This window comes from Cottoperca gobio, chromosome 5 (assembly GCF_900634415.1).
Source record: "Cottoperca gobio chromosome 5, fCotGob3.1, whole genome shotgun sequence".
In the NCBI taxonomy this organism is placed as follows: Eukaryota; Metazoa; Chordata; class Actinopteri; order Perciformes; family Bovichtidae; genus Cottoperca; species Cottoperca gobio.
Genome location: NC_041359.1, coordinates 15,230,113 through 15,256,985, shown reverse-complemented (window position 1 = coordinate 15,256,985; position 26,873 = coordinate 15,230,113). Strand labels below are relative to the sequence as shown.

Sequence of the window (26,873 nt, the reverse complement as noted above, 5' to 3'; positions counted from 1 at the left end):
GTTCACACACTGTATGAGAAAATCAGCAAAGCTAAAAGAACTTCATATTAACCTAAAGAAAAAGTAAAAGAAGATCCATCAACATGTCTTCTGATGATGATGACATGTACGTGTGTGCATCTGGAAGTCAGGTGTCATATCATATTTGCACAACAATATTTGGCTGTACTTGTTATGAAAGTTGCATAGATACACTGCAGCACTTAAGTGAATGTGTTTACAGCCAGGAACCATAAAGCGGCACGGTGTTATCTTGTCTTTAACGTGTCCGGATGTCTGTAAATCACTTTACCTCGTGTTTTTGGAGTGTATGTGTGTAGTATGTAGTCTGCCTCTCAGTACACAGTCACAGTATAAATCCTCTCATTGTTATTTCTCTCTTCACTGACATTAAAGTAGGCTATTATTATTAAGTAGTATGTGTTTTTTTACACATTTCTCTATTTAATGCACTTAGTTTGACTGATTTATGTTTATATAGATGGTGTTTACAAGGCTAGTGAACATTTAGCTTTGCATGTTCTCTTCCTTTGATTCAAATTCATCAACCTTTAAAAATAAAGAATATTATTATACGAATATTAATGATTAACCTAAGAATAAACTTCATATACCATAATTGTATGTGTACTGTATTTGACAAGTGGGTCATATTCGATAAATGTACAGAAATAGAATGAATTGTTGATCTGCCAGAGTACATATATTAAGAGGGTATTAGAGCAGCCACTACAGCTGTTATGAAACGGCATTTTTCCTACTTATATAATCATGTGTTTACTGTCTTAGTCACAGGCTTTTCATAAATGGACACACAGACGACACGGAGGTCAGAATCCAGAGAGTCAAAGCTCGTCTGCACCGACACAAAATGTCAAACATACACAGAAAAGGTGCACATGCGTGTATCGTGTTGACGATGGCTCCTAGAAGTGTTTTTCTGTGATAAGAGAGAGATAAGAATTTACACTTAAAGAGTCGGCTCAAAGATATTTTTGACAGAACATGTGATGGACCTTTAATGGGGAGGCAGGCCGTTGATCTACAGGACATTTTGGTCAGCAGAAGATTAGTCATTATACATTAACATTGTGTAGTGAATTATTTTCTGCTGTAAGAAATACAAAATGATTGATTAAATAACACAATTTACAAGACTGACTGCCCAGTCATATGTGATTCTTGCTCGATTTTAATCTGTTTAGTACAGAATCAATGTGCTACGACAATGTTTACATATTGCTTGCTAGTGATGTACAGCAGGATTAAATGATTATTTACTAAGATGTATATAAATGATGAAAGTAACCAGTGTTTATTTGCACATTTTAAGCAATACCAAACAATACATTTCTGAACAAAAAGTGATGTGTCTCTTCTTTGAGTACATAAATAAAGTTCACACAAATTCCTGCAACATAAATACAACATGCACTGTATTACATGTACAAAGAATATTGCTGTTATATTGACACCCCATATAAAAACACGTAGTCTAAAGAACTTATGAAAAGTGACTCTCATCCCCGTTATAAATCCTTTATTTCTGAGATTTCATTTACCTGTTGATATACTGATTATATTGTCATGACTTCATATTCAAGTATAATCTGGTATTGTTGTTAATGACCTTTTAATACAATTGATACGATGATTGCAAATAAAAGTAACTTTGCTTTTATTAGCAAGTAAAAACAACGCGTTCCTTATGAGATTAACAACGTTAGCGCTGCTACTTTTACCCCAAATACAGTAACGATACTTCAAGAAACTATGTCCATTAGGGTTATTTTCCAGTATTGTTTCTGAGTGTAATCTTTAGATACAATGAAAAGAGTATGTCGGGATTCACAAACAATTCATTTCTTGATGCTGTATCTTATCTTGTACTGTATGCAGATACAGTTTACAGACATATTGCAGACAGTCATTAAGTGCATTGGATAAAAAAATGTATCTTGTAGCTGTAAAAAAAAAAAAAAAAGGTCCTGCAGGCTACTAATGCTACTAATGCTGTGGCACAACAGTGAGGTATATCTAAGTGAACTCTTCTGGGATCTGCCCTGGTATCCTGAAGCTAGTCTGCCCAGTTTGATCCAGAGTGCTTCTAGGACTGGAAGTGGCAAAGCTTGCACGTGTCTCTACTGTGCAGCTGGTCCTATCGATGAACTGCAGGAAGTTCTCTTGGCCTGAGCCCTCATGGCTGGAGACGGCCAGCTCCACCGGCCGGGCTGAGTAGCAACGCCTCAGTTTACAAAGTTCCTCCCTGATCTGCCGGTTAAGAAGCCCATAAAAAAATGGGTTAATAGCAAAGGAGGCGTATGCCAGCCAGGTGACTGTTTCCTCCAGGTCACCAGGAATCTTGAGTGTTACGTCTAGCGTCAGATGGAGGTGAAAGGCAAAGTAAGGCAGCCAGCAGATCAGAAACTGGCCAACAATAACCACCAGAGTGAGAGCTGCCTTACCTCCACCAAAAGGCCGATCACGCATAATCCTACGTGGGGCGTTGCGGGTTGTGATGATGGTAGTCTGGCTGTTTATTGAGTCGGAGCGATGCTTCACTTGACTGTTAGTCCACAAGGGCAGGGGGCCATGTTGGCGGGCAGCCACACGTGCCACCTTGTACACATTACAGTAGACAGCGAAAATCACAACAGCAGGCAGGCAGAAACAGGTGACACTGAAGAACACAGAGAAGACTCGTCTGTGGTCACTGTGGCTCCAGTGCAGCGAGCAGTGTGCCGCACTGATGGAGCTCAGCCTGCTGTAAGACGGCCAGCCAAACACGGTGGACAAACCCAGTACGGCAGAGGCCACCCACACCATCACTATCACGGATGCAGTCAGCTTCAGCGTCATCTTGACCTCATAGCGCATGGGGTGGACGATGTAGTAGTAGCGCTCCACGCTGATAGCTGTGATGGTGAAGATAGAAGCAGCTATGAGGATTACATTGAGGAAGACGTAGACCTGGCACTCCAGTACAGTGAACACCACACCAGTGAAGTATGGAGAGGTGGACACAATCCCAAGAGGCATGAGCACGATAGCACACAGCAGGTCCACTGCACACAGGTGGCACACAAACGCAAATTTCCTGAGATGAGGGGCTTTTATGACAACGACCAGAACTGCAGTGTTGGCTAGAAGTGCCAGAACATTCAGGGTCACCATGAAAAATATCCCCGTTAGGTCCTTGAAGCGTGTCTGCGGGTTGGGAAAGGTGCCCAGCTGTCTGCTGAAGGCTGAGGGTATCGGTGCCCAAACGGTGGTGCTGTCATTGTACTCAGGGTTCAGAAATAAAGTGTTTTCCTCCATGGTTCATAGTAAAGCTTCCAACGTAAAAGTACACATCTGTATTCCAGACTCCCCCATTGTTCAGTAATGAGGCCGAAGAATCTTTCAGACGTCAATTGAAATACTCTTCACTCCTGTGTTGGAGACAATGAAGTCCATTAAAACATAAACTTCTATGACAAATCATGTTAAATTAAGACCGCTTTGAATCTTTAAAACTAAAATAAGAAACCTAAGATATTAAGAACGTATGCCAGTGTCCAGCCGATGCAGAGCTACAGCAGCATTCATTTGGAGTCGTGTTTATGTCTACCTGGTGAATGTAAGTGCAACATTCAGTCTCTTTTAGCTCTGTGTTTGGTCTCCTCCAACTCTTGAGCAGCTAAATGCTCACCAGCTAGTTGCAAACGTTGTCTCTCTGCTGTTAGGTGCTGATCAGGTAGTAAAACAATTAAGTAATGCACTTCTATAAAGTTGGGGGACTCATTCCACCAATTTACACATCCAGAGATCTTCACTGCAGCCTCACAACCTTCAAGGGAGCGCACACATACCTTAAAGGTATTGCGGAGTTCATCAATAACTGTTGGTGAGAATATTTAAGAAGGGATGCTCTCTCTCTCTCTCTCTCTCTCTTTTAGCAAGGGACAGACATGATCAATAGGAATAATTCATAGAGGACACCCTGTCTCTCCTCTATCCGTGCCCATCCTTTTGAAATGAAAGATAATGAGTGTGCTTGTTTTAGCCCAGCTGCGGGGAACTGGCTGCATTGATTAGTATGTGTTCAGTGTCCCCCTGCACAGCACCATCAAAGAGGAAACCTCTTAGTAGGACAGGTTTGACCGCCAATCATTGTACAGTTTCTTATGAACAACAACCAGAAAGCATTGACTGAATATATATTACGTGTTTACTGTATTGAACAAAATGCAGCAAATGCACACACTGAATTTCAAACGTCTTCTCCTTTGCAGCTTTTCTTCTCTCTTTGGTGCCTTTAATACGCCTCTCCATACATGTCTCTACCATCTTGTGCTGATAATCATAATCAGGTTTCAAACGTACGACTGCGGAGGATGCCGTGTCCTAAATACACGTGCTCGCTCACTGCCACTGATCCACTGATGCTCTCTCCTGCAGTAATCTTCTCCAGTGGACAGCTAGTTGCATGTCATGTTCGCAGTGAGATTTATCCTCAGGAAGGACTAGTGCATGTACATTCTCATGCATATTACGTAAGGGTGTCCTCATTTTTCACCATGTTCGAGTTGCAGCATATGCTACGGGCTTTAAGTCCACATTTTACTCCTGAAGAGGATGATCTTTTTCAGCCAAGTCATTTCCACTTTATTTAGTTCTTTAAACATTTTGTAATCATTAATTAAACGGCTTCTGTAGTTCTTCTCATTATAATAAGGATGAGGGAATTATGCAGGTCTTTAAATCCCTCATAAATCCGTGTTACACAGCATTTTACCCTGTACATAATCCCACACTTTAATAAAACCTTCTTAATCAGGTTAATAAACAATTGTAATGCATTTTAATTGATATATTCCATTAATTAATTAATTAATTTTACATCAAAATGTAAATATGATATTAAGAATATATGTTGTAAAAGGATTGCAGTGGCTAAATGGGCTGTTAAGTAAAAATAAACCAAATGTGTTTTAGTAGAAGTAAAATAAGTTATTGAAAAAGACTGTGTGTATTGCGTTACTCTAGGATATTATCGCCACTTTGAGGAATAAAATACACAAAAATCATATTAGATGAAGTACTGTATAATAGCAACATGTTGATGTGTATTTGCTGATATTGTTAAGAGTCCATCACATTACACCTAAGACTGATAATAAGTGATAGGCCCTATCCTGTCCAGGTACAAAATGTTGTAACTATTTAAGGGATTGTAGGTGTACCTGAGTGACGGGGGGGGGGGGGGGGGGGGGGGGAGTCATTAAAGCACTTTATTTTGTCCTGTTTGTTATTCGTAACGCTAAAAGTTCACCTTCAAAACCACCAGCAATCTGTCACTTTTCTTTTTTTTAAGATAAAGATAAGATATTTATAATATCACTTTTAAATGTTGCGTTAACCTAATTACATTTATTATCCTGATTACATTATCAGGAATTCAATATTGGTCAACATTTCACCAGACTGCAATATGCAGGGATGAATCATCAATCAAATTATGGAAGGATTATTCAAAAAGGAACGAAACCTCTCTGTAATTTGGAGATAACATTACACAGAGAAACATATTAAAGAGCCTACTGATGTTGTCTTTAATTATTGAATACACTACATATAGTTAGTGCCTTTATATTCCTTTTATATGAACCCTACTGATAATCAGAACATACTCTTATACATGACACCATAACTACTTACTCGCACAAACACTTACCAATCAACTCTTACATTTTGAAAATCAGCTGTAGCTCCTCCAAAAAGTTTTGTAAAGTTGAAAAAGTGAAATACTTCCAAATCATGGTGAAGATTGTCCTCTGAATTCTTTCAGGTGTATAATAGTTGTGGTCCACCTTACAGAGATCAACCGAGAGCTATGCAAAAACAGTAAAAAGGGAACATTTCTGAAAGAAACAGACATACAAGCCTTAGTAAAGGACCCCAGGGAGAGCGGCTCTGACAGAGAGGTGATGTGCAGTGCGTCCGCTGAGACAGCACAGCTGGCGGAGCGAAAGGAGGAGGGGGAGGAGCTAACAGTTAGTGATTGTTCAAATCACATCTTTCATGACAAGATGACTCTATCAAACCCCCACCCGCTAACATTAACCATGTCCCACACACACACACACACTCTTTCATCAGTCGGGATGTGGCAGTGACTGTCACACACTGTCCACTATGCCTCTGTCTTTACACACACTCCCCTATTATCTCCAGAGCTTCTGAGAGAATGCACACTCTCAGACACACACACACACACACACACACACACACACACACACAGTATTGGTTAGATTTGTTCAGTCCATTCACCAATTTGCACAGTCTTCTTTAAATGAAGGTAATCTTATTTCTTGACATTTTTTAAGTAATAGTAACCTTAAATTCACAGTTGTACTCTTTTGAGAGTTAATCATTGCTTGCAGAAGAGCCTGAATAAGGGCTCGGCGCTGACATCTGTTGGTTGCCGGCGAGAAAACAACATTTCCAAGAGAGCATGCTGTACTTTACTGTGCTGACGTAAGAAAGGGTCCAAGTTAAGATAACAGAAGGATATCAGCTCCGAAAGTTTATTGGCCCTTATGTAGGTAAGCACAACAGACAGAGAAGTGATGTAAGAGATGTGGTGGAAGCAGGAAGATTAAGTATCACTTACAGCATATTTTGCAACTGCAAAAAAACTATTCTAGAAACACAGTATCACTTGGTGTAATGCAGTTTGTCATGAACTACAGGGTAAAAAATAGCACCCCTATTATTTGAAACATTTTCAAAAGTCCTACTTTCAAAACAAACAGAGGCCAGCTGATTGAAAAGTTAAACCAGTATAAATGTTTGACAAAGATCGACTTCACGTAATTTAGACAAAGCCACTTACTACCTCAAATTAATTAAGAACACTTGGTTGTTTTTACCACTGACGATTACACATGTGACATTTTATAGTGCTGTTAAACTTGGTTGGGTCACCAGATTAAACTTTTCACTTTCGAACACACGACAGACAACATTAGCTTTAAAAATGGAAGAATTCTAAAAAGTGTTAAAAGAAAAAACTAACTAACTCCAAACACTAGAGTTCAATACAGAATAAACTACAGGTGGATTAAAAAGGCTGTCACACATTTCTATCAGACATGAAAACCTGGTGACCAACACATGAAGCCAGACTCAAGAGGTTATAACTGAGAATCGTTCGTCATTGTTCCGTTTTCAGACAGGAGTAAAGTATCTTGGCAAAAGCTTTGATCGATAATAGCTTTGCTTTCAGCTCTACCTATACCCATTCTCTTTTTTAATAGTTTGTCCTCATTATTCAACTTTGTGCGGATTGCAGTTTTTATTTGGCCGCTATCAACACCGAACTTGAGTGCCACATGTTCTGGAAGAAGAAGCACGATAGAATATGTTAGTCTCCTTTTGGCATTATCACATCTACGAAGGTATGCGTGCTTGACAAAGTAAATGATAGTAAATGTTATTGTTCTTACCTATAATACCTCTCAAGATCTCAGGTGGGAGTTGCGGCTTGTGGCAATCATCTGGTGAAAAGGTGTTCCTCCGGCCCTGCAGAGAGTGTGTGCCCAACGTTTCTCGGTCAAAAAGTATCATCAGCAGAGCTGACGTGTACTTTTTGTAGTCTCCAATTTCTGCGATGCGCTCATAAAGGTTTTTTGGTACTCGAAGAGTCTCAGAGAGAAACAAGAAGTTTTGATCGTCCTGAGGGCAAAAAGTAAACGTTAGCTATAAACGTATTAAGATCCTGTAATGGCTAATACGTATAACATGAACTTAAAAACTATCAAAGTTTGAAACTGGAGCGCTAACATATAATTAATTCTCCTATAATAACAGAATTTAAAGTGCCAACTTTTCAGCCCCCAGTAAAGAAATATGCACATGAACGTATGGTGTCATCTGCCAACTTTAGGAATTAGCGTTAGCTACTTTCATTGGAAAATAGTTGGAAACACAGGACACACTACATTTTGCATAAATACAGACTTCATTTCCCTAGAAGATGATAAGTTAAAGCAAAAACGTGTCTATTGCCATTTTAAGTGAACAGAGCAATCTTCCCAAAATGGTGTTATTAGAAGACATTCAGCACTGACGTCTGGGAGGAGATCTTGATCCTCCCTCATATCTGCCTCGGTATCAGCCAGGTAAGAGATAGTTTCATCTTGAGGGGTCTGCGGTGCTGCTGCTACCTCGCCTCCTTGGAGAACGTGATCCAGAGTGACTCGCAGTTCATGAGCTGTGTGCCTCATCTGCATCATGAGTGTGTTCATCTCTGCAAAATGTGTCAGATCACTTTAGACATGCTGAAACAGAATAAGTTTATTCATAGACTAATTAACATTAGTTGGCATGTTTGCAGTAAAGGCTCCGGGCCTTAGCCAGGGTTTAAGCAGAACCCGTCCCAAACAGCCAAACTTGTAAAATATATCTAGAAAATCATAAACAAATTGATATTTATCTACATTTATTTACATATATGTACAAATTATAAATATTTTTGTTTTATTTAATTTAGTAAGGTCTGTAATTTTCTAAATATTTCCTAGAAGGTTTCCAGAAAGAAATTATGCAATTTAGTACAACCTGTAAAAATAAGAATGTCCTTTGAGGAAATGCTCACTTTAAAAACACAGACAAGTGTAATTACTTGTTCAGTACTAACGGCAGACTTAGTTCTCGATATGTTCAATGGAAGACAGATGTTACATGTTTGCATGATCTGCTGTGCACTGAATAAAATACTCTGTAGGTTACACTAGCAATTAATTTAAGCTATTTAACTGGAAGTGTAAAGATTACATTAAAAATTAATTATTTTCCATATATTAAGTTCCAAATTAAATTGTTTTCTTGTAAATTATTTAGAAATTACAAACACCTTATTCTGTAATTACCTGTAAGAAATTATTCTTTGTCCGAGTTGTTATGCTCTAAAGAAATATCAGAATCAAGTATAAAAAGACTAAAATGTGCAATATGTCCTTCCCTGGCTATGAGTACAGTGACTTACATGTGTGGTCTTATATATATATTCTTGCACTTTAATTAATTAATAGTCTTCCACCCACCTTTCAGCTCCCTGAGCTCTCTCTCAGCCAAAATTCTACATCTGCGTTCATACTTGAGTTGTGCCTGCAGTTGCTCTATTTTCATGAGCAGACTGATGGTGTCTGTTCTGATGCCTGGGCTTGCAATATTTTCTTCATCAAATTCAATGGTTTCATGCTGCCAAATGAAAAGAACTCAAATGAACAAAAATAAGGCAAACAACAGTTGTTTTATGCGCAATTACATAGCAAATAGCATCTCTCACCTCATTGTTGGGAAAAGGGGAATAGCTGGACTCCTCAGCCATCCTGTACTTATCCTCCACTGTATCACAGCCAAACTCCTGTGAATCAGTGTTGATTTTTATCATCTTGATTGGTGGTTGTGTTGGAGTCGCTCCTGCGTCTCTCTTGGGTGGCATGGGGGTTATAAAAGAAAGAAAGAGATAATCTGGGGAGAGAAAAGAGTTGATCAGTTGACACATCAAACATAGCTGGGGTTTTTTTGCACACGATGGTGTGAAACTTTGAGTGAAACTTTTTCAGTCGCTCAACGTTGTTTGTCCTATTTTACAGCAAGTCATTCGAGACAGAAATGAAAACTTAGTTCCCATCGCATTCCCCTCCTCCTGCCCCTTCAACCCCTCCTACTAGCTTCCAGGTTGTCTCCAGCTGGAGCCACTGATAAAAACTGTCTTTCAATCATCCATTATCAAATACACGTGATATGTAATGTTAGACGGTTCAGAGGAGGCTCACCTGGCCGTTCAGCTATATTTCACGGATACACAGTAACCACACTCACTGAGGACAGATAGCAGCGCAGTAAATGCAAATACTGCGTAGTAGAGGAAGTAGTAGTACTACTGCAGTAGTACAGTACATAGATCCTGATACAATTACGGCTATTTTTTTGACAGCCGTGCAAAACGTTTCCGGTTGAATATATGCGAAATACTGCTCCTGTATTTATCGTTTACTGTGTATGGTACACGTGTGTTTACGATTATTGTGTTGTGATATTTATATTTTTACAATTAAGAGCGGAACAAAGCTGCGAAAACTTATTCCCCGAGGGAAGTATTTTACCCCAGTACAGTTTCCTGCTCATCTAAATTCTTGATTCAACCAATGGCGTTGTAACAAAAGGCGGGACCTTAAGGAGGAAGTGCGAAGATCAGCCAATCAGCGTCGGTCTTCTAACGTGACTTCAGCTTCCTGGTTTGGTTGCAGTGTACTGTACCCATGTGGGTTTAGTGTTGACTTGCTCCCATAGAAAGTTGAGGAGTTAACTCTATACAGTTATCGTTTACTTTGAAACGCTGCTTGTTGCGTTTCACCATGTCTTCGCCTTTCTTTATGAAGACAAAACCAAACTCCAAATTTGCCAAAAAGGGGACAAATACAGGGGTGCTAAAACGAAAGGTAAGTACGCTGGACTGTTAGCAAGTAAGCTAAATCCCAGTAACGTTAGCTAACCAGCAGGTTGACACATGCGATTTGCCTGATATAACCTGCTGTTCTAACTCAATCATTATTGTAACCTCATTGTATGCCATTACAAACCCTTGATTTTATTTTTCCTGCTACAGGGTGATGGGGACTCGGGAGGGAAGAACAAACTGCGAGCCAAGAAACCCATCTCCAAACACAACGAAGAGATTTCCAGTGACTCTGAGACGGAGAGGTTACTTTCTGATTTGCTCATTTGGACTTATGCAGATGACCACTTAATAGTTCTGAATTTAAAACGTATAACTAACCCAGTAGTTGTGCTTGTGTTTCTTGTTGCTCAGTCCTATAGTGCACAGGAAAAGACAGTCCATTGAAAAGGATGATTATGAGGAAACGCCACAGGAGAAGAAGCTTAGATTAGCCAAACGCTACCTCGAACAGCTAAAGGAAGAAGGTAAGCCTGTGGTGTTCATACAGCATAATTTAGAGGTCTAACATTACTTCTATGCCTGTATGTATTTATTGTGTGATCTCATCTCATCAGAGGAAGATAAAGCAGAAGAAGATTCCTTCGAGACTGATCTGATTGCCGGAAGACTTCAAGAAGAAGTGGTATAGTGTTTGCAGCAATATATTCATGTGGAATTGTTTTTGTTCCTGGTTTGCACTTCTCAGGCTACATGTAGACTTCTTTTCTCTACGTTTGGTGGCGATTGTTGGGGCTATTTGTAGCCTGAGAGGAAGATCTGCAAACACTTGTTGTTTCTTGGGTGTTGTCTTTATTGTTTCTCTTCACCTGACTTCCAAACCTTTACCCTGTGTCCATGATCTTGGACAAGGTCTTACTTTTTTGAATGAATGTCTTTGATCAGTTGACGTTTGTTATTGATCTTGTTGTGTATGTGACTTTCCCCCTCAGCTTGAACAAAAAGGAAAGCTTCAGCGGCTTATTGCCAAAGATGTAAGTATGGGGACTTTCATCCCTTCAATCTCCACAGCATGTCCAATATTCTCAGGAAAAAAAGCTGTTTATGAACAGAACTGACTTTTTTGATTTAATTGTCATTCTGTTTTTAGCTCATGCCACCGGATGCTTCAGAGATCAGGGTATTAAGAGGACACAAACTTCCAATTACCTGTCTGGTCATCAGCTCTGATGACAAGTACATCTTTTCTGCTGCCAAAGACTGCTCCATCATTAAATGTTAGTATACCTGGGGGAAAGAAATTATATTAATACATATGAAACTTGCCTTGCCCTGGTCTGCTTTGGCAGTCTCATTTCAGTGTTTTTCTTGTATCTTCAGGGGATGTTGAGAGTGGGAAGAAATTGCACGTATTACCTGGTGGAAGGAAAGGTACAGAGGATCGGCATGTTGGACATACAGCCCATATCCTGTGTATGGCCATATCATCAGATGGGAAATACTTGGTGAGTAGTACTCTCAGCATATCCTGCGTAGTTTGACTAAATGTGATGTGATATAGTGTAACAGAAACCTCTTTCTTCACATCTTGTAGGCAACTGGAGACATGAACAAACTGATCATGATCTGGGAGGCAAAAACATGTAAACATCTATATAAATTCACAGGACACAAAGGCCCTGTGTCGGTACGTTCTCCCTCTTTCTCTCTCAGTAGCAATAACCTTTATTATTTTACCAGATGTGTAGATACTGTAGCTCTGAAGTCCTCCAGGGAATCTTATCAAGTGTCTTTCTTCTCAGGGTCTTTCATTCAGGAAGGGAACTCATGATCTGTACAGCGCCTCTCATGATCGCGCCATAAAGGTGTGGAATGTGGACGAGAATGCATATGTGGAAACCCTGTGAGTAATAAACCAGAAAGTAATGGATCTCACTACCAAACACTTGCATTTAGCCTTGAAATGGTGAATTTGACTGTGATGTGACTCGTTGTAGCTTTGGGCATCAGGACGCCATCACAGGACTGGACAGCCTGAGCCGTGAGTGCTGTGTGACTGCAGGAGGACGGGACCGCTCGGTGAGGGTGTGGAAGATAGCCGAGGAATCTCAGCTGGTGTTCCACGGCCACGAGTGAGTCCGTCTGTCTTTCCTCTGTTGTTTTTGTGTCTCGCTGTTTGCACCTTTTTTTGAATGCAGATGTGTTTGTCTGTCAGATCCATGTGAAAACACAATGCTCCACACTAATTATTTAAGAGATGCATTTTAAAATGGCCAGGTAAGGAAGCTAAGATTTTCAGAGTTAGCAGTGAAAGAGTTTAAAATAGGGGTCGGCAATATATATTGAATATAATCGTGTATTGCGGCTTCTACTTGGAGCGTTGTAAATGACTATCGCAAACAACACGTACAAATATTAATTGTAAATTCATGTGAGTCTTGCTTTGGCCTTCCTTTTCTCGCGGCTCCTTCCCTCTCGTGTATTTTGGGGAGTTTATATCCAGAGGGAGGCAGTATAAAGCCCGGAGAGAGCGGAAAACTATTAGGCGACAAAGCGAGTTTCTGTGTTGAGGTCTGAAATAATAATAGAAGATGCCAACCTCCACTTCGAAAAAGAAGGTCAAACTAGCCCCGACGTTGAATACAAAGCATTACGAGCGTATAAGAACTGACTTCAAAATAAAAGTGACCTTCCGGTGAAGGTTTCATTAAGTCATTCTGTCAATAATAAATAAACACAACTCAATTTTAACAAAATGAATACATATTAAATAATGAATATAATTAATGTTGTTGAATTTATTAGTTTGAACTACTCTCTTCCTGCAGGGGTTCGATTGATTGCATCCAGCTCATAAATGAGGAGCACATGGTAACAGGAGCCGATGACGGGTGAGGCAGTTGCATCTTTTCCAGTCATGTCGTCTCAATTCTACAGATTTGTTCCAGGATCTAAACGTGCCAACAGATTCTTTCATGTTTCTCTTCTGTGCCCTCTCATTTAATTGTCTAAACAACCTCAGCTCTGTGTCTCTGTGGAGTGTCAACAAGAAGAGGCCTCTCAGCACAGTGAAGCAGGCTCACGGTCGCCATGGCGATGCAGGGCTGGAGCAGCCTCATTGGGTCGCGTCGGTGGCGGCACTTCAGAACTCGGACACCGTCGCTTCAGGTGCCTCTGGCTGTGAGAGTCCTCCTTACCAGCTCTTTAATATCACACTTACATTTACTCACTTGTGTGCAGGATGCATTTAATTAAACATGTTCACAGTTGTCATTTTATAATTGCAAATTGAATCAACATAATTAATATACTTAGTCGTGATGAAGCGTCCTACACACTCAAAAATAAAACAGTTGATGTGTTTATCTTTAGCTGCACTAAAGATGATCTGCGGTCTGGATTGATGAAATGTTTCTTCTGTGCAGGTTCACACAACTCGCACGTGCAGCTGTGGAAGTGTGGCCAGAATTACCGTAAGCTGGAGCCTCTATTCAGTGTACCCGTGGTAAGCTCCTACTTCCTCCTCTCTTTTGAAAAAAAATTCACATTTACGTAAGATGTGTTTTTTTTACAATGCAGCCACAACATCTGTCTCAAAAGATCTCATTGTGTCCCTTCCTCTGCTTTGTGTCCCAGTCCGGTTTTGTCAACAGTCTGAAGTTTTCCAGCTCCGGTCAGTTCTTGGTGGCAGGAGTTGGACAGGAGCACAGGTAACTGAACTAATGATCATGTAACCATAGAAACTGTCTGTAGAGGTCCTATCAACTTACTAAATGGTAAAGCAGGTTCATATTCAGTCAAGGAAATGTCCACTAGATGGCATTGAGATGACATCAGTTGATTTGAGAGAAAGCTTACATTGAGACGTGTATTTAAAGATAATCTCACACTTTTTTGCATTTAGGTGATTTCCAGAAACATGACGTGTAAAGTCATGTCAATTATTTAGGGTGTATTGTGGATAATAAACAGCCACTTACCTGGAAATTGATTTAAAAAAAAAAAAAGAAAGTTGTTCCAGAGTGGATTATAAAATAAGGCTTTATCCCTTTTCACTTCTGTTTTAGATTAAGTCTGTTTGTATCTTTACCTTTCGATTCTTAGTTTGTTTGTTTTTCTGCAGGTTGGGCCGATGGTGGCGACTAAAAGAGGCCAAGAATGCGATCTATGTTATTCCTCTTAAAAGGAAACCTTCGAATCCAGAGGAAGCCAAGATGACTGAATAGTGGACTGTTGCGTGTCTTTTATTTTGTAAATTTAAAGGTTTAAAAACAGCTGATGCATCATGTTTTTGTTTATCCCCCCTTTTTTGAAAAAAATAAAACATTAAAAACCTTCCCAGGCTGTTTGTACAGGTGTTCGCTGTCAGTCTCTCCTGGGATCAGTATTTTTTGAAGAAGCTTTAACAGCTTTAGTGAAGCTGGACAACACCCGCCCGAGCAACACCCTGTTCACCTTGCTGCCATCGTGCAAGCGATACAGAAGTACTGTTGTCGTACCACCAGACTACAGAGCAGCTTCCTTCCTCAGGCTGTGAGAGTCCTGAACTCAGCCCCCACACTTCACCACAAAAACAAAATGTGGCTTCTTTTTTTTTGTTATGGAGCAAACTGACTAAAACTGCATTTGGTTGCACAACCCTTTTTTATTGTACAATGACAATAAATTATCTTTACATCCTAGTAAATGATCCCTGTTTCCTTGAAGGCTTGAGCCGGGTGGGCTGTGATGGAATTGGGCCACAAGTGAGAAGTGTCTGGTTTCTCCATCCAAACAAGACTTGTCTCTTAAAATCATCCAGAAAAAATGTTTTAATGTCTTATTGAGAATTCTGCTTTAAGTTTCTGTCAAACTGTCTGCTGGGAAAAGTTGACATGTTTTTTTTTTATCATTTGAGGCCGAGTTATGTTCGTCTTCAACTTTGCCTGCATCGTCATAGTAACTGCTGTGGGTTATTGTCAGCCTGTTGGAGCCAAATTAAATTACTCTTACTCTTAACTACATGAGAATAATTGATCTCTGTTAGTAGATGACCTGCAGAATCATTTACATCTTGCAAAATGTCATTGACAAAAGAATATTAACCTTTACGTTCAAAGGAATGTGACAAATTGACTAAAAAAGGTTTCCCAAATTAGACTGTCGCTATCAATAGATTTGATTTACAGAAGCATAAGTGTTGAAACCCTAATGAGTTATTTCAGAGGCATTAATTAACATTAGTGACGAGCTTGCTTAGTTTTGTATTTGCACTTCCTTTACTTTTCCTCCAGGTGTCCTCTTTGTTACTGTCCTTTTCACTCGTACATATATTGATTATTTAATTGTTTGTACATAATTGTTGAGAGGGAATACCATTTCTGTGTTTTCCACTTTTACAGTTGACATTTTGACTTCACTTTAGATTGTCTTTAGGGTTACTATAAAAACAGACCAGGCAGACGATGGGTACGTTGTTTATAGATGGTTGTTACAATTTAATATCAGGAAACTCCAATAAGTATAAAAGATGCAAAAGTCCAACTTGGGTGAATACATTTTATAGGCACTGTACATGTATAATTGCACATACTCAACTAGTAGTTACACCAATAGTTATAGCTTCGAGATCTGAGCACCAAATACAAGTCTTGGTAATAGAGCAACATTTAAAATCATGCTGCACCTGTTCGAGCGGGAAAAAAGGGTAACACACATCTTCAGCTTTTTTTTTAATTAGAGGAAGCAATAACTAAAGATATTTTAAAGAAAGTTAATTTGGTTTTGAAGAGGGACAAACAATCAAACCCCGTGTGCAAAATATGTTGTCTCTGAATAGCTGCATTTAGTTTGAATAGTGTCGAGAATTGCAAGTGTGAATCCAAATACAGCGGTTTTTAATCTTTTAATATAAAAAAACAAACATTTTATTTACATAAATTACAGGAAAGTAAACACCAGTCTACATTAACACACATCCTTTATATTGTCTAGTTGCCTACTTTTCGTCAAGTTCACGAAGGTTAATCACATATTTTGTAGAACAGAAGGGCTACACTTATTTCATAGCATTTTTTTTGTCAATGTCTACAACATTTGGATATATTCACAGCACTGTAAGGACAAGATAAGAACAGCCTTTTGTTTTGTATAACACTATTGCTTCACAAGCACCCAATTTGACAACAAGACTCTTTAGGACAAGGCACGGTGCATTTAATCACATCTATTTGTAAACCAAGGAGATCACAGCATATTAAATCTATACAAAAAGGCTTTACAATTGATACATACTGCTCGCTGTAGGAATATCATTTAGCTTTCACAGTAATGAGTTACCCTTGCCACTGCCGGTCAGTCTACCCAGTCAGAGTTATCTCTCTGCAGCATGTTGGATGGCATGGGGGCTCCGTCATACACAGCCCAGTTTCATGGAGGGATGAGTGATGATTGGATGGTCTCTTGTGCTTAGAGAGGAAAACATTTTTTCACAATGAAGACGTTGTGGAGTCCACCACCTCGCGGCCGTTACAAACTGCTGGCACGTAGTTAGAGGCTGATCCTGGGAGAAGAAAAACAGCGATGTCAGCCAGGCTAAAGTTTAGCTTTGTTGTATTTCTACTTTTAGTTTAGTCAAAGCTTCCTCCATCTCTGGCTCTCAATAGTTTCATCAAACATACAACATGTCTTTAGTCCAGGTGAAGCAATAACAGCTAAAGTACTTGTAGTTTGGACTAAAATCAGTTTGAACTCTCCTAGGTCTAACAAAGTCAAAGTGGCACTCAGTGTACGATGTAAACTGTACGTGTCTGTGTTTGTTTATGGAGTTTGCGCTGTGAATAAGTCACCATTAGATAAGAAAGAAAGAAACATAATGACTGGGTTTGAATTGCTGAGCCACACTGATGCCAAAACGTTCAATATTGTCTCATCTTTAACTGTTGGTGGTGTTTTATTAAGGACAAAATATTGCAAATGCTTATTGTAAGTCAGGCTGCACTTCTCTTGTTGAATGTATTGTGATGATTTATGTCCTTTTTTAGAAAACTACACAGTCGCAAGGTTGCAAAAAACATCCTCTGGTATAGTCAGTCAAACAGATGCCTTAGTGCTGGAGTTTACAATTTCTTCACAGTACTAGATACAGCACTTAGTACCAGATGCAGTGGATACTTGTACCTTTAGAATAGCTGGAGCTGGGAGCGGAGGCAGAAGCAGACACTGTGGCACTGAAGCGGTTGGTTGTGACTCTCAGTGAGGTCACATTTTTCTGCGGCTGAAACAGGATGATGTGAACTTTGGGGGCGAAGAGGCAGCCGAGAACCACCGACCCGCTCAGACTGACGGAGATGCACATAGTGGTGGTCTGCACCTGTGAGGAGGCAGAGAGTGGGTGATGATGAATATATCAGCCCGCACTTGAAATTCCTCCTTTTGTCTTCAAAGGTACTGATGAAGTTTGTTCAAAGGCCCCTGGCACTCCACACACACGCACACTCCATGCACACGCACACACTACTTACTTACTTATTTATTTCACTACCTTGTTTGATCCAATCAGTTCACTCACAGTTTTATTCATTTTCTACTCTGGTGACTCCCAACTCTTTAATCCAGTGAGTAGAATTTGTTCTTGTGGTTTTCCCCAAAATCATTTAACCATTCACTTCCAAACCAATCAAGACCTCCGTGTCAAATGTATACAGTACATCTTATGTGCTCTTCATAATGTCATTGTCTTTCAGCACACACAACTCCTCTTCTCCTCCTTCTCTCGCCTCACCTGGCTCAACACGAGTCAAATTATGTTTTTCATTTTTCCTACCACATCCTAATTAAATAAAGTTATAACACATACTTATCCTGTATTGCAAATAAATACATAAATAATCTTGTGTCCTGAATATAAATGTTGCATGTGCACACTTTAACTGTAACTTTGGTTGGTTTCTTGTTTTACGTGAATCAAATGTGATCAAAAAACAACTAAAAATCAATGTTTCTTTTTAATTATACGTCAGATCATTTGCTTTAACAGTATTAAATATCTTCAAGATACATTTAGAGTATGTGTCCTAAGTTGCAGTAACCTGCAGTCATACCACAGTCTGTTTCATACCATTATTATTATTCAAGTGTTAATGACCACATTTCCATTTTCAATTATGTATGTGTGTGTGTGAAGTTTTCAATTATGAATGTTAGCAATTATAATTGTGTATTTCTATGTGCATGAATATGAGGAAAATAAGAACAATGTAGAATTAGCACAGCTGGCTGTCCTGGAAAGTCAGGACCTTGCTAGTCATATTTCAGCTGCTAATGTGAGCTGACTGCTAGGGTCATCTTCCAGAGCAGCATCTCTTGCCACCCCACTGGTTACCCCTGCAGTCCAGGAACTTCTATTTGCAGAACCACAGCATGAAGTGAAATCCCTACTAAACATACCACGCAACAACAACACTGCAGAAATATGCAAAGTCCTCATAAATTTAAACGCTAGACTACAAAAACAACTGGCGAAAACCCCAACAAGGCTGTAGGCAATATTACTTCACTTGTCTTTTGTCTGCAGCACCTTATCTCTTACCGCCATGAAGCTGTTTTAATTTAACAGTTCTTTATATAAATAATTATGAGGCACCAATAGGACATACTGCAGCACTGTGTTCTTACTTTAAAACCGACCACACTTTTTACTTAATTTAATGCTCAGTGCCTTTCTAAATATTACTTGTATTACTATATGATTCATTTTATGTTTTTGCATTTTAATCATCTGGATATAACTTCATACTATCAATTGTTACACTTTCCTTGCATTTTATGATTCAGTATTTTAATTGACTAAATCTGAATCTCAATTTGAAAATCTATTTAAAAATAAAGTATTAGCATTAGTAGGAATTAATATACAGTGAACCAGTATATGCGTCAGGCATTGACTACTTATATAATGATAATGTTCATCTCTCTTATTAAATAAGAATAATAAAATATACAGGCTAGAATATCTGTAACCATCTGTGAAACCTTGAGTTCATCATGATTCACTGAGCAACAAGGCTAGTCTCTCATTATAATAATGCTGTGCTATCCAACCCTAATTTGAAATGTGGCAACTGAACCTTCAGCCATTATCATTGGTGTCACACAGAACCAAAGCTCCAAGGTCCCTGTTGCAGTGCCAAACCTCTCATTCTTTCAAATACTCCGTGTGCTGCCTCTCTAGTACGACACATATATAACCCACAATGTTCAGCCGGTCTCCTAAATCCCACTGTGGATTAGGAAAGGTAAAGGTTTGCGCTGCACGGTTTGGGTGCAGGGAAGGCTGATCGCTACAGACATGAAAAGCCTGAGGTACCTCGTGCTTAATACAAAACTTGTGTGATCCAGACCTCCCCCCATCTGTTAGCACAACAAAGGCCTTGTTGCACGCCCTGACCAAATGCTGTGGCAGTAGCCTTGAGTCTGCCTTAGGCACCGGCACTCGTAACTTACATGGTCTGTCAGCTTTATGCCTGTTGGTTCATTCTATTTGTCTTGCTTTACACTGCATGGATTTGTCCTTGCAGCTATACATTTTCCTCTTGGGAAAAATAAAATGTATATTCAAATTTTTGTATTCAAGTCCAGTAAAAGTTATGCATATTCAGCCCATTCATTTAATGGCATGAATGAGATGCAGGGTAAATGTGTCCTTTGGCATTTCTCTAAAGGCTGCACAACTCTGCAGCAGACATGTCATATTTCCTCTGACTATTAGCGAGACAGTGCCACTCCATGTCCTTGCTAACAATTGTTTTACTAAAGGTCATAATAATACTCACCAAGTATTACTTGCGAGTCCACTATATAGGCCAGTTGTGATGAAGTCTTATCATCTGATAACACAAACTATAATGGATCTCCTAAAATCATCATTTGCACTTGGAATGTGTCGTTAATAATTTCTCATTCAATGAATCAGTTTGACTGTCATTAATTATTTCTATCTGTATATTCGGGCCTGATCCATCTCCAGAGTCTTTGTTCTTGTCTTGAAAGATCCTTCAGCCCACATGAAATGAAAGCCTGCTCTTTCATGAGTCTGGGTGACGGTGATCAAATGGAATGTGAAAGTGACACCTTCTTCTTTAGGAATGATAAACACACTAGGGATAGTCATTTATAGACTTTGTTTACATTATTCCACAATAGTAGGCTTGAGACGTTTCTTGAAATATAAATTATAAATACTCTGTTGACTTAATAAAAAAGCATTTTCATAGATAGTTACCCTGTAGTCGCTGGCAGTGACATAGAAGATGGGCTGGAAAGCGAGCCAGATGATGCAGGTGGTGTACATGGTGAACCCAATGAACTTGGCCTCGTTGAAGTTTTCAGGGCACTTCCGCGTCTTGAAGGCGTAGACGGTGCAGAGGATAATGAGGATGCAGTTGTAGGTGAGTGACATGAGCATGCTGGAGTCCCTGCTGCTGCACTTGAGGGTGACCACGTTTCTCCTCTCAGGGCTCACCTCCTTCCGAACCCCTGGCACCTCCACCAGCAGCCAGATAACAGCCACCAGCAGCTGGCAGGAGATAAGAACGCCGCAGATCGCCACCTGAGAGGCGGGACTGATGAAGCGTGGCCGCTGGGCTCCGTCCTTCACCCCGCTGAAGATTCGAGCGATACGGTTTGTCTTGGTTAGCAGAGCTGAGTAACACACTGCGAATGAAGTGCCCAGGCCTAGTCGTCGTAGGGTGCAAACAGCAGTGGAAGGTTTGGCGATATAGATGAAGGTCATTAGGTAGCACATCAGCACTCCCAGCAAGAGGATGTAAGAGAGTTCACGTCCACTTGCTTTCACCACAGGCGTCTCATTGTTCTTGAAGAACAGGCCCACTACTGACAGAGCACACATTATACCAAGGCAGGAGATGGTGACAGGCCCAATGGCCCACGCATCCTCCCACCGGATGTATTCTTCAGGCAGATCATAGCAGCCAGTCAAGTTAGGCATGGGCCACCGACCGAAGCTGCAGTCAGCACAGGTGAACTCATCCTGCAGGTACTGGTAGGACTGACAGGGGATACAGATCCAGCAGCACACATCTCCAGGCTGCATGCTCTTCACCTCGTTCTTCCTGCAAGGGTCGCTGCACTGGGAGGTGGGTGTTATGAGGTCATGCCAAGGTATTAGGCTAGAGTTCAGGGTCAGGTTCTGGTCCCAGTAGCCAACCTTCCTGTACACAAACTTCCCCTCTTCTTTGTGGTAATGGAAGATGTTGTAGCGGCTGATGCTGTCGCCAAAAGAGTCAAAGCGCACCATGTTCTGTGTGTCTACAGGTCTGAACGGAGCTGGTTGGAAGCAAAAATACAGCAATGTTAAATTAAAGCTACTGTAACAATAAAAAAATTAAAAACCTCATAAGTCGTGAGACAATAGAACAAGGATAATACAAAATAAAAAGACTTGAAGGGTACAATTTATTTTGTAACTAAATTGCTTTGTGGAATAAATCAGTCTTATCAGTATCTAAATGAGTTATGTGAATGTACTAATATATACCATCCTTCACCCTGAGGAAGTATGGTATAGAGTAGTAATAACACTAGTGGTACTGTACCATCTACTAGTATTTTCATTTTCATTGGTGCTTAAAAACATTAAAATAAATGACTTGTTAGTTATAACACATATACTGTCCTTAGATATAATGTACTAAATGGACAAAACTACTCAACATACTTGTTTCCTGACATTAAATCTAAATGTGAGTATTCATTCATCCAACCAATATTCAATACAGAAAACTATGTTCTATGTAGGTTTCCTCTCACTGATTCATCCACGCTAACCCATGAATTATTTCTGCTAATTGAATAATTACAAAGCCTTTTTGCCTTCAGTGCTGCAGAGGAAATCATTTGATCCAGTGCCATGCATATTTGCTTTACATTAAAACCTTCACAATGAATTGAATCCAATTTTCATCTATTTAAAGAAAAGAATCACATGAAAAACATTACACGCATTCTTGTTTGAGTAAAACATTTAGTTTGAGTTCGCTTTCAACGCTGTGCTTACCTTCAAACTTGGTCTTCAAGATGAACTCCTTGTAGAACCTTTTGCCGTTACCTGGTTTCATGGCATCGCAGACCTTGGATGCGTTGGAGCATGTCGCTTGCCTCATGTTGTGCAGCGCATAGGCCATGGCATAGACTGCATTTACCACAAACATGATCTTGGACTCCTGTTCAAAAGTTCCATCTCGTAGACTGTTTTCACTGCAGCCAGGTTCCTGGAGGCTACAGCCAAAGCGGTGCTCCCAGAACTCTTTAAACCACGGGTTCCTTGTGTTGGTGTACGGGTTCAGCTTGGTGAAGTAATCTTCAAACTCTCTAATCGGATAGGAGGCCAGCTCGATGGTGAAAGCCATGTCTGCTGCTGTCTCACTGCCCCTCACCACACTCTCCTGGGCTCCCCATCCATCGCTGGCCACCCAGGTGAAGGTGGCGTTCATGCGAGCAGCGGACACCAGCAGCTCACGGGCGTCTTCACTGCTGGTGAACAGGATGACCACCTTGGCGTTGGACTTCTGCTGCAGAGCGCGGATCACGTTGTCGTAGCCCTGGCGGTTCATGGAGCGGCTCACCTTGGCTGAAGTAGCAATGCAGATTTGGTGAGTGCGGGCCTCCAACTGGAAGGCATCAATGCCAGTCTCACCGTAGTCGCCCTCTGATGCTACTGTCGACACATAGGTCCAGTTGAAGAAACGCAGGATCTCGGCCATGGCCTTGGCCTGGTAGAAGTCAGGAGGTACAGTGCGGGCGAAGTAGTCATAGCGGCTCTTATCGCTGAGCTTTGAACTAGTGGAAGCATAGCTGATCTGAGGGATCTGGAACAATCGCAGGAGGTTGGCCACCTGGACAAAGAGAAGGAAAATCTTATTAAGTCATTTTTATTGGATATGGTGTCATAGTATGGAGTTACATGAACCATGACAGAAGCATGACAAGCATATAGTGTCCCCTGCTAGAATTAAACAAATGAGTCTGTTGCTACATGGTACACGGAGGGGAATGCAGCGTTCGGTGATAATTATCTGCGGGATCGTCAATACGAGCGAACCATGTCACATTATACAAGTCATTGTATCCATTGTTATTGCAGAAATATTGATTACAGCCACTTTAACAGAGTGATACAGCAATGTTACAACATTCTTGTGGTTGACATTGCACCGATGATGGCTAACAATTTTGAGCGCATTATGGGTATATTTTCCCTAATGATGAAATTCAGCATTTCATAATGCACCGTAATTATGATCAAAGTCTTCTTCAACAAAATGCTGCAATGCTACATTTCAAATCTCTCAAGTCTTGTTTGCTTTCCATATAGTCTGTAGGTGAAGAAAGGGCAGAGCTGCTGTGCTTCAGCTCTGTGGCAGAGACTGGCAGTAGAAAAAGCAGCAATTCAATGTTCCTCTATCTCAAACTGTTTACTCTGTCAGGGATCCACATCACCAGCAGCTAGCGCCACAAATCCCTTCACAGAAAGTGCCAGATAACAACAGCAACAATGGCACAAAGATAAGAATTTTATCAGTGTGTTTTTGCTGTTTTTTCTTCTTCTTCGAGTTAAAGTCATTCTGTCAAGTCATTAAAGTCTCATGACAGCTTCTGCCAGAAGTTATGATGCCCACCTACCCCAGACGAGTATATTGATTTCCTAGCCGAAGGTTGGTGGTGCTGAGTTCAACAGGGGTGGATGATAATCTTTGACTGAAAACTCAGCGAGGCATCCATGTTGGAAACAAGCCTGCTGAAATGATTATGTCACAGTAACATAAAATCACGGCAATTACCTTCCCACACAGCATTACAGAGCCTGACAGAGAGCTGGTGAAAAGTTGTCATTTTGCAGGAATCCCCATGAGACACAGTAGGGATTAGTGAATACCCATCAGCTTCAATATGACTACCTCCTCCCTTAGGCATCATCGTTTGCCTGGAGGCTTCCCAAGCAATGGCATCCCTATGGATGTAATTGAAACCTTCCTCACTCACATTAAGTCCCATTGAAAGTACCGTTACAGTTGTCTCATTCAGAACTGAAATGGAGCAATCAATCATCAATCAGTGTTGTATGCTGTATCTGCACTTGGATCATAATTTTCTGCATGTGGTGCATGCCCTGAACATGTTACTCAACAATTGTTTTTTAGCTCAATGAACCGCTGTGCCTTCAGTAAAAGTACAACCTCACAAAGACGCTCGCATAGCAACAGACTCTTGGTCTTGTTTAATTCTCTCAAGAGTTTTCTTTCATTGCTCTCTCTGACCGCATAAATCTTCCCTCCTGACACATTCACCTTTTCGTTGCTATGACCAAGCCTAATATAAAGTGAAGCATTTCTAAGCATACATTACTGGACTGAGAGAAACAGAGGAGCATCCTTGGCATTGAATATGCAATGCAAACACATTGTTTTGCCTCCAAAATTACTGACATTAAACCTGATCCGCAAGCGGCTGTGTGCTTAACCTCCTTGAGCTACACCACCCCAAAGACAAGAGCCAGCAGGAAGCACAGGCACACTACAAGTTCTTGAGGGGGGTGAATGTAGTAAATATGATGTATTTAGACAAGCGCACTGCACTCAGCAGTAGTCCTCTCCACTGTTTATAGCAGAATATAGGGCAGAGGTCTCATCAAATTACCCACTGAAAGATGTGATTTTGTGTGGCAATGGCAATTTTATTTATAACATGTGTAGTGTATTACACGTAAACTCAAATGTGCTTTACATTTACAAAATACAAACCTTTAGGAATAAAATTGTAGGTAGCATATGGGGAAACCTGCATTTACTGAATCATTTACATTGACTGGGATATATACAGTATTTTGTATGCAGCAGAGTAACAGACGAGCAGCCACACTGAGTCAATCAGTCACACTTGCATAGTAATAAGGTATTTTCCTCTTGCAGGATTTTCAGACAGGCAGTTGGCCTACATCAATAGATGCTGGGAGAAGCTTGACAGCGCACCTTTCAGGACGTTACTGGAGTGTGTGACAGTAACCGTCTGTTCGTCTTCATGCGGTATTTCCCTCTCGCTCTCTCCATCGACAAGTCAGAAAAAGAACACAGCCACAGAACTGGCTCAGGAGTATCATACTGTACATTCTCAATGCTCTCATTGCACGAGACTCCACAAACTCCAAACTTGCATTTCATTTCTTAATTAAGTCCCACCACTGTAGATGGTACAGTGTGCAAGGAGCTTTGCCCACACTTTGACTGACATAAATGTAATCAAGACTTACACCAACCTAATCATAGTCAATATATGCCAAGCACTCTAGACTTTACTCTAACCTGAACACATCCCTAGTGAAGACACAGCCCACTTTCGCTTGTTTAGCAACTGCAGCATTTTGAAGCACCAATTAGGTGCTCTTCATGGTCCATTGGTTTAAAATCCAAAAGAGATCCCCAAATGTGGCATACAGTATCTAAATAATAACATGACGGAGGCAAATTTACACCACATCTTCCCTGTATAAGATGGTCTGATTAGATTTTAAGGCCCCCTCTTGCATATATTTCCATATTAACTACGTAAAGTAATCTTTTTTTTTATATTTTACTCTTTTAAGATGTAGAAATCTTCTTAATAGTGGTCATTTTTTTTCTCGCGAGGACAAGTATACACAAATAATTGCAGTATTTGCAAATCATTGCATTAATTAGATTAATAACATCATTAGCATTACAAGTTATACCTAATATATCACGGTGATTATGACAGTATATTATGCAGTGAAGGTCTTGTTTTGGTTCTTTTATTTAGCAGGTTCATTAGTGGAACAGTGATTGTTTTCTATAATGTTTCTTTATAAAGTTGAACTTGAATGCCTCCTTCCCTTCAGTGTTCCTTTAAAACCAAACTTTGCAGTACAGCGGGCAATAATATAAAACATGTTCTATTATATATATATACAGAGCAATGATTGCATAATATTTTATACAGAGTTATTTAATTAAGTAGGTTTTGAACAACTGAATAAATAGATAGGTATATTGTATTATTATAAGGCAGTATATATCATATTCTTCATATTTCAAACAATAATGTCAACGAGAGACTCAGTGTGTAGAGACAGTTTGTTCATATTTCACTACACAGAAATGTAATTGCTGTTTTTCTGAATTGTGCTTTTTATTAAATTCCCTTTAGAACTATTTATTCATATCTCAGATTGCACTGTAACTGTTCAGGAAGTTTTGTTCTCCTTTAATCTGTTTTATTCTATTTGTATCTTATTTATATCTTCAATTTTATTTGATCATTTTAAATCCAATGTATGTGTCTTCTGATATGTTCTTGCATTTCTCTTATATGTTGTATTAATGCCTTTAATGCACTTTGAATTGTCTCGTTG

The 26,873-nt window shown here is 40.0% G+C and overlaps 4 protein-coding genes across 7 annotated transcripts in view; 1 reads left to right on the top strand and 3 right to left on the bottom strand.

Moving 5' to 3' along the window:
• Window positions 1-1,039: 1,039 nt before the first annotated feature.
• Window positions 1,040-6,428, bottom strand: LOC115008185 (probable G-protein coupled receptor). 2 transcript variants are annotated; one of them, XM_029431587.1, is made up of 2 exons: window positions 5,717-6,428; window positions 1,040-3,431 (listed from the first exon to the last, which is right to left on the bottom strand). In XM_029431587.1, exon 2 carries the CDS (start codon window positions 3,316-3,318, stop codon window positions 2,038-2,040), a length of 1,281 nt encoding a protein of 426 aa, XP_029287447.1. In that variant the 5' UTR covers window positions 3,319-3,431; window positions 5,717-6,428; the 3' UTR covers window positions 1,040-2,037. The 2 variants fall into 2 exon arrangements, with proteins under 2 accessions (XP_029287447.1, XP_029287448.1); XM_029431588.1 differs by having other exon boundaries at window positions 5,731-5,758.
• A 380-nt stretch (window positions 6,429-6,808) lies between these two features.
• On the bottom strand, window positions 6,809-10,169 carry LOC115008186 (uncharacterized). Of its 2 annotated transcripts, XM_029431590.1 has the most exons (6): window positions 9,828-10,169; window positions 9,335-9,519; window positions 9,090-9,246; window positions 8,115-8,293; window positions 7,491-7,719; window positions 6,809-7,381 (listed from the first exon to the last, which is right to left on the bottom strand). In XM_029431590.1, the coding sequence occupies exons 2-6, from the start codon at window positions 9,488-9,490 to the stop codon at window positions 7,179-7,181; spliced, it is 924 nt and encodes a 307-aa protein (XP_029287450.1). In that variant the 5' UTR covers window positions 9,491-9,519; window positions 9,828-10,169; the 3' UTR covers window positions 6,809-7,178. The 2 variants fall into 2 exon arrangements, with proteins under 2 accessions (XP_029287450.1, XP_029287449.1); XM_029431589.1 differs by lacking the exon at window positions 9,828-10,169 and having other exon boundaries at window positions 9,335-9,681.
• Window positions 10,049-15,133, top strand: rrp9 (ribosomal RNA processing 9, U3 small nucleolar RNA binding protein). Of its 2 annotated transcripts, none has more exons than XM_029431585.1 (15): window positions 10,049-10,493; window positions 10,661-10,755; window positions 10,865-10,977; window positions 11,068-11,135; window positions 11,443-11,484; window positions 11,601-11,727; window positions 11,831-11,955; window positions 12,045-12,137; window positions 12,253-12,353; window positions 12,448-12,582; window positions 13,279-13,341; window positions 13,473-13,618; window positions 13,876-13,955; window positions 14,087-14,160; window positions 14,574-15,133. In XM_029431585.1, the coding sequence occupies exons 1-15, from the start codon at window positions 10,410-10,412 to the stop codon at window positions 14,674-14,676; spliced, it is 1,449 nt and encodes a 482-aa protein (XP_029287445.1). In that variant the 5' UTR covers window positions 10,049-10,409; the 3' UTR covers window positions 14,677-15,133. The 2 variants fall into 2 exon arrangements, with proteins under 2 accessions (XP_029287445.1, XP_029287444.1); XM_029431584.1 differs by having other exon boundaries at window positions 13,473-13,630.
• Window positions 15,134-15,899: 766 nt separating this feature from the next.
• The window catches only part of grm2b (glutamate receptor, metabotropic 2b), a 27,980-nt gene continuing 17,006 nt past the window's right edge, over window positions 15,900-26,873 (bottom strand). Inside the window, exons 3-6 of the mRNA XM_029432359.1 lie at window positions 22,506-23,343; window positions 20,712-21,775; window positions 17,609-17,801; window positions 15,900-16,991 (exon numbers count right to left, since the gene is read on the bottom strand). Of these exons, the coding sequence (XP_029288219.1) occupies window positions 16,918-16,991; window positions 17,609-17,801; window positions 20,712-21,775; window positions 22,506-23,343 (2,169 nt within the window). The 3' untranslated portion in view covers window positions 15,900-16,917. The remainder of the gene's footprint in view (window positions 16,992-17,608; window positions 17,802-20,711; window positions 21,776-22,505; window positions 23,344-26,873) is intronic.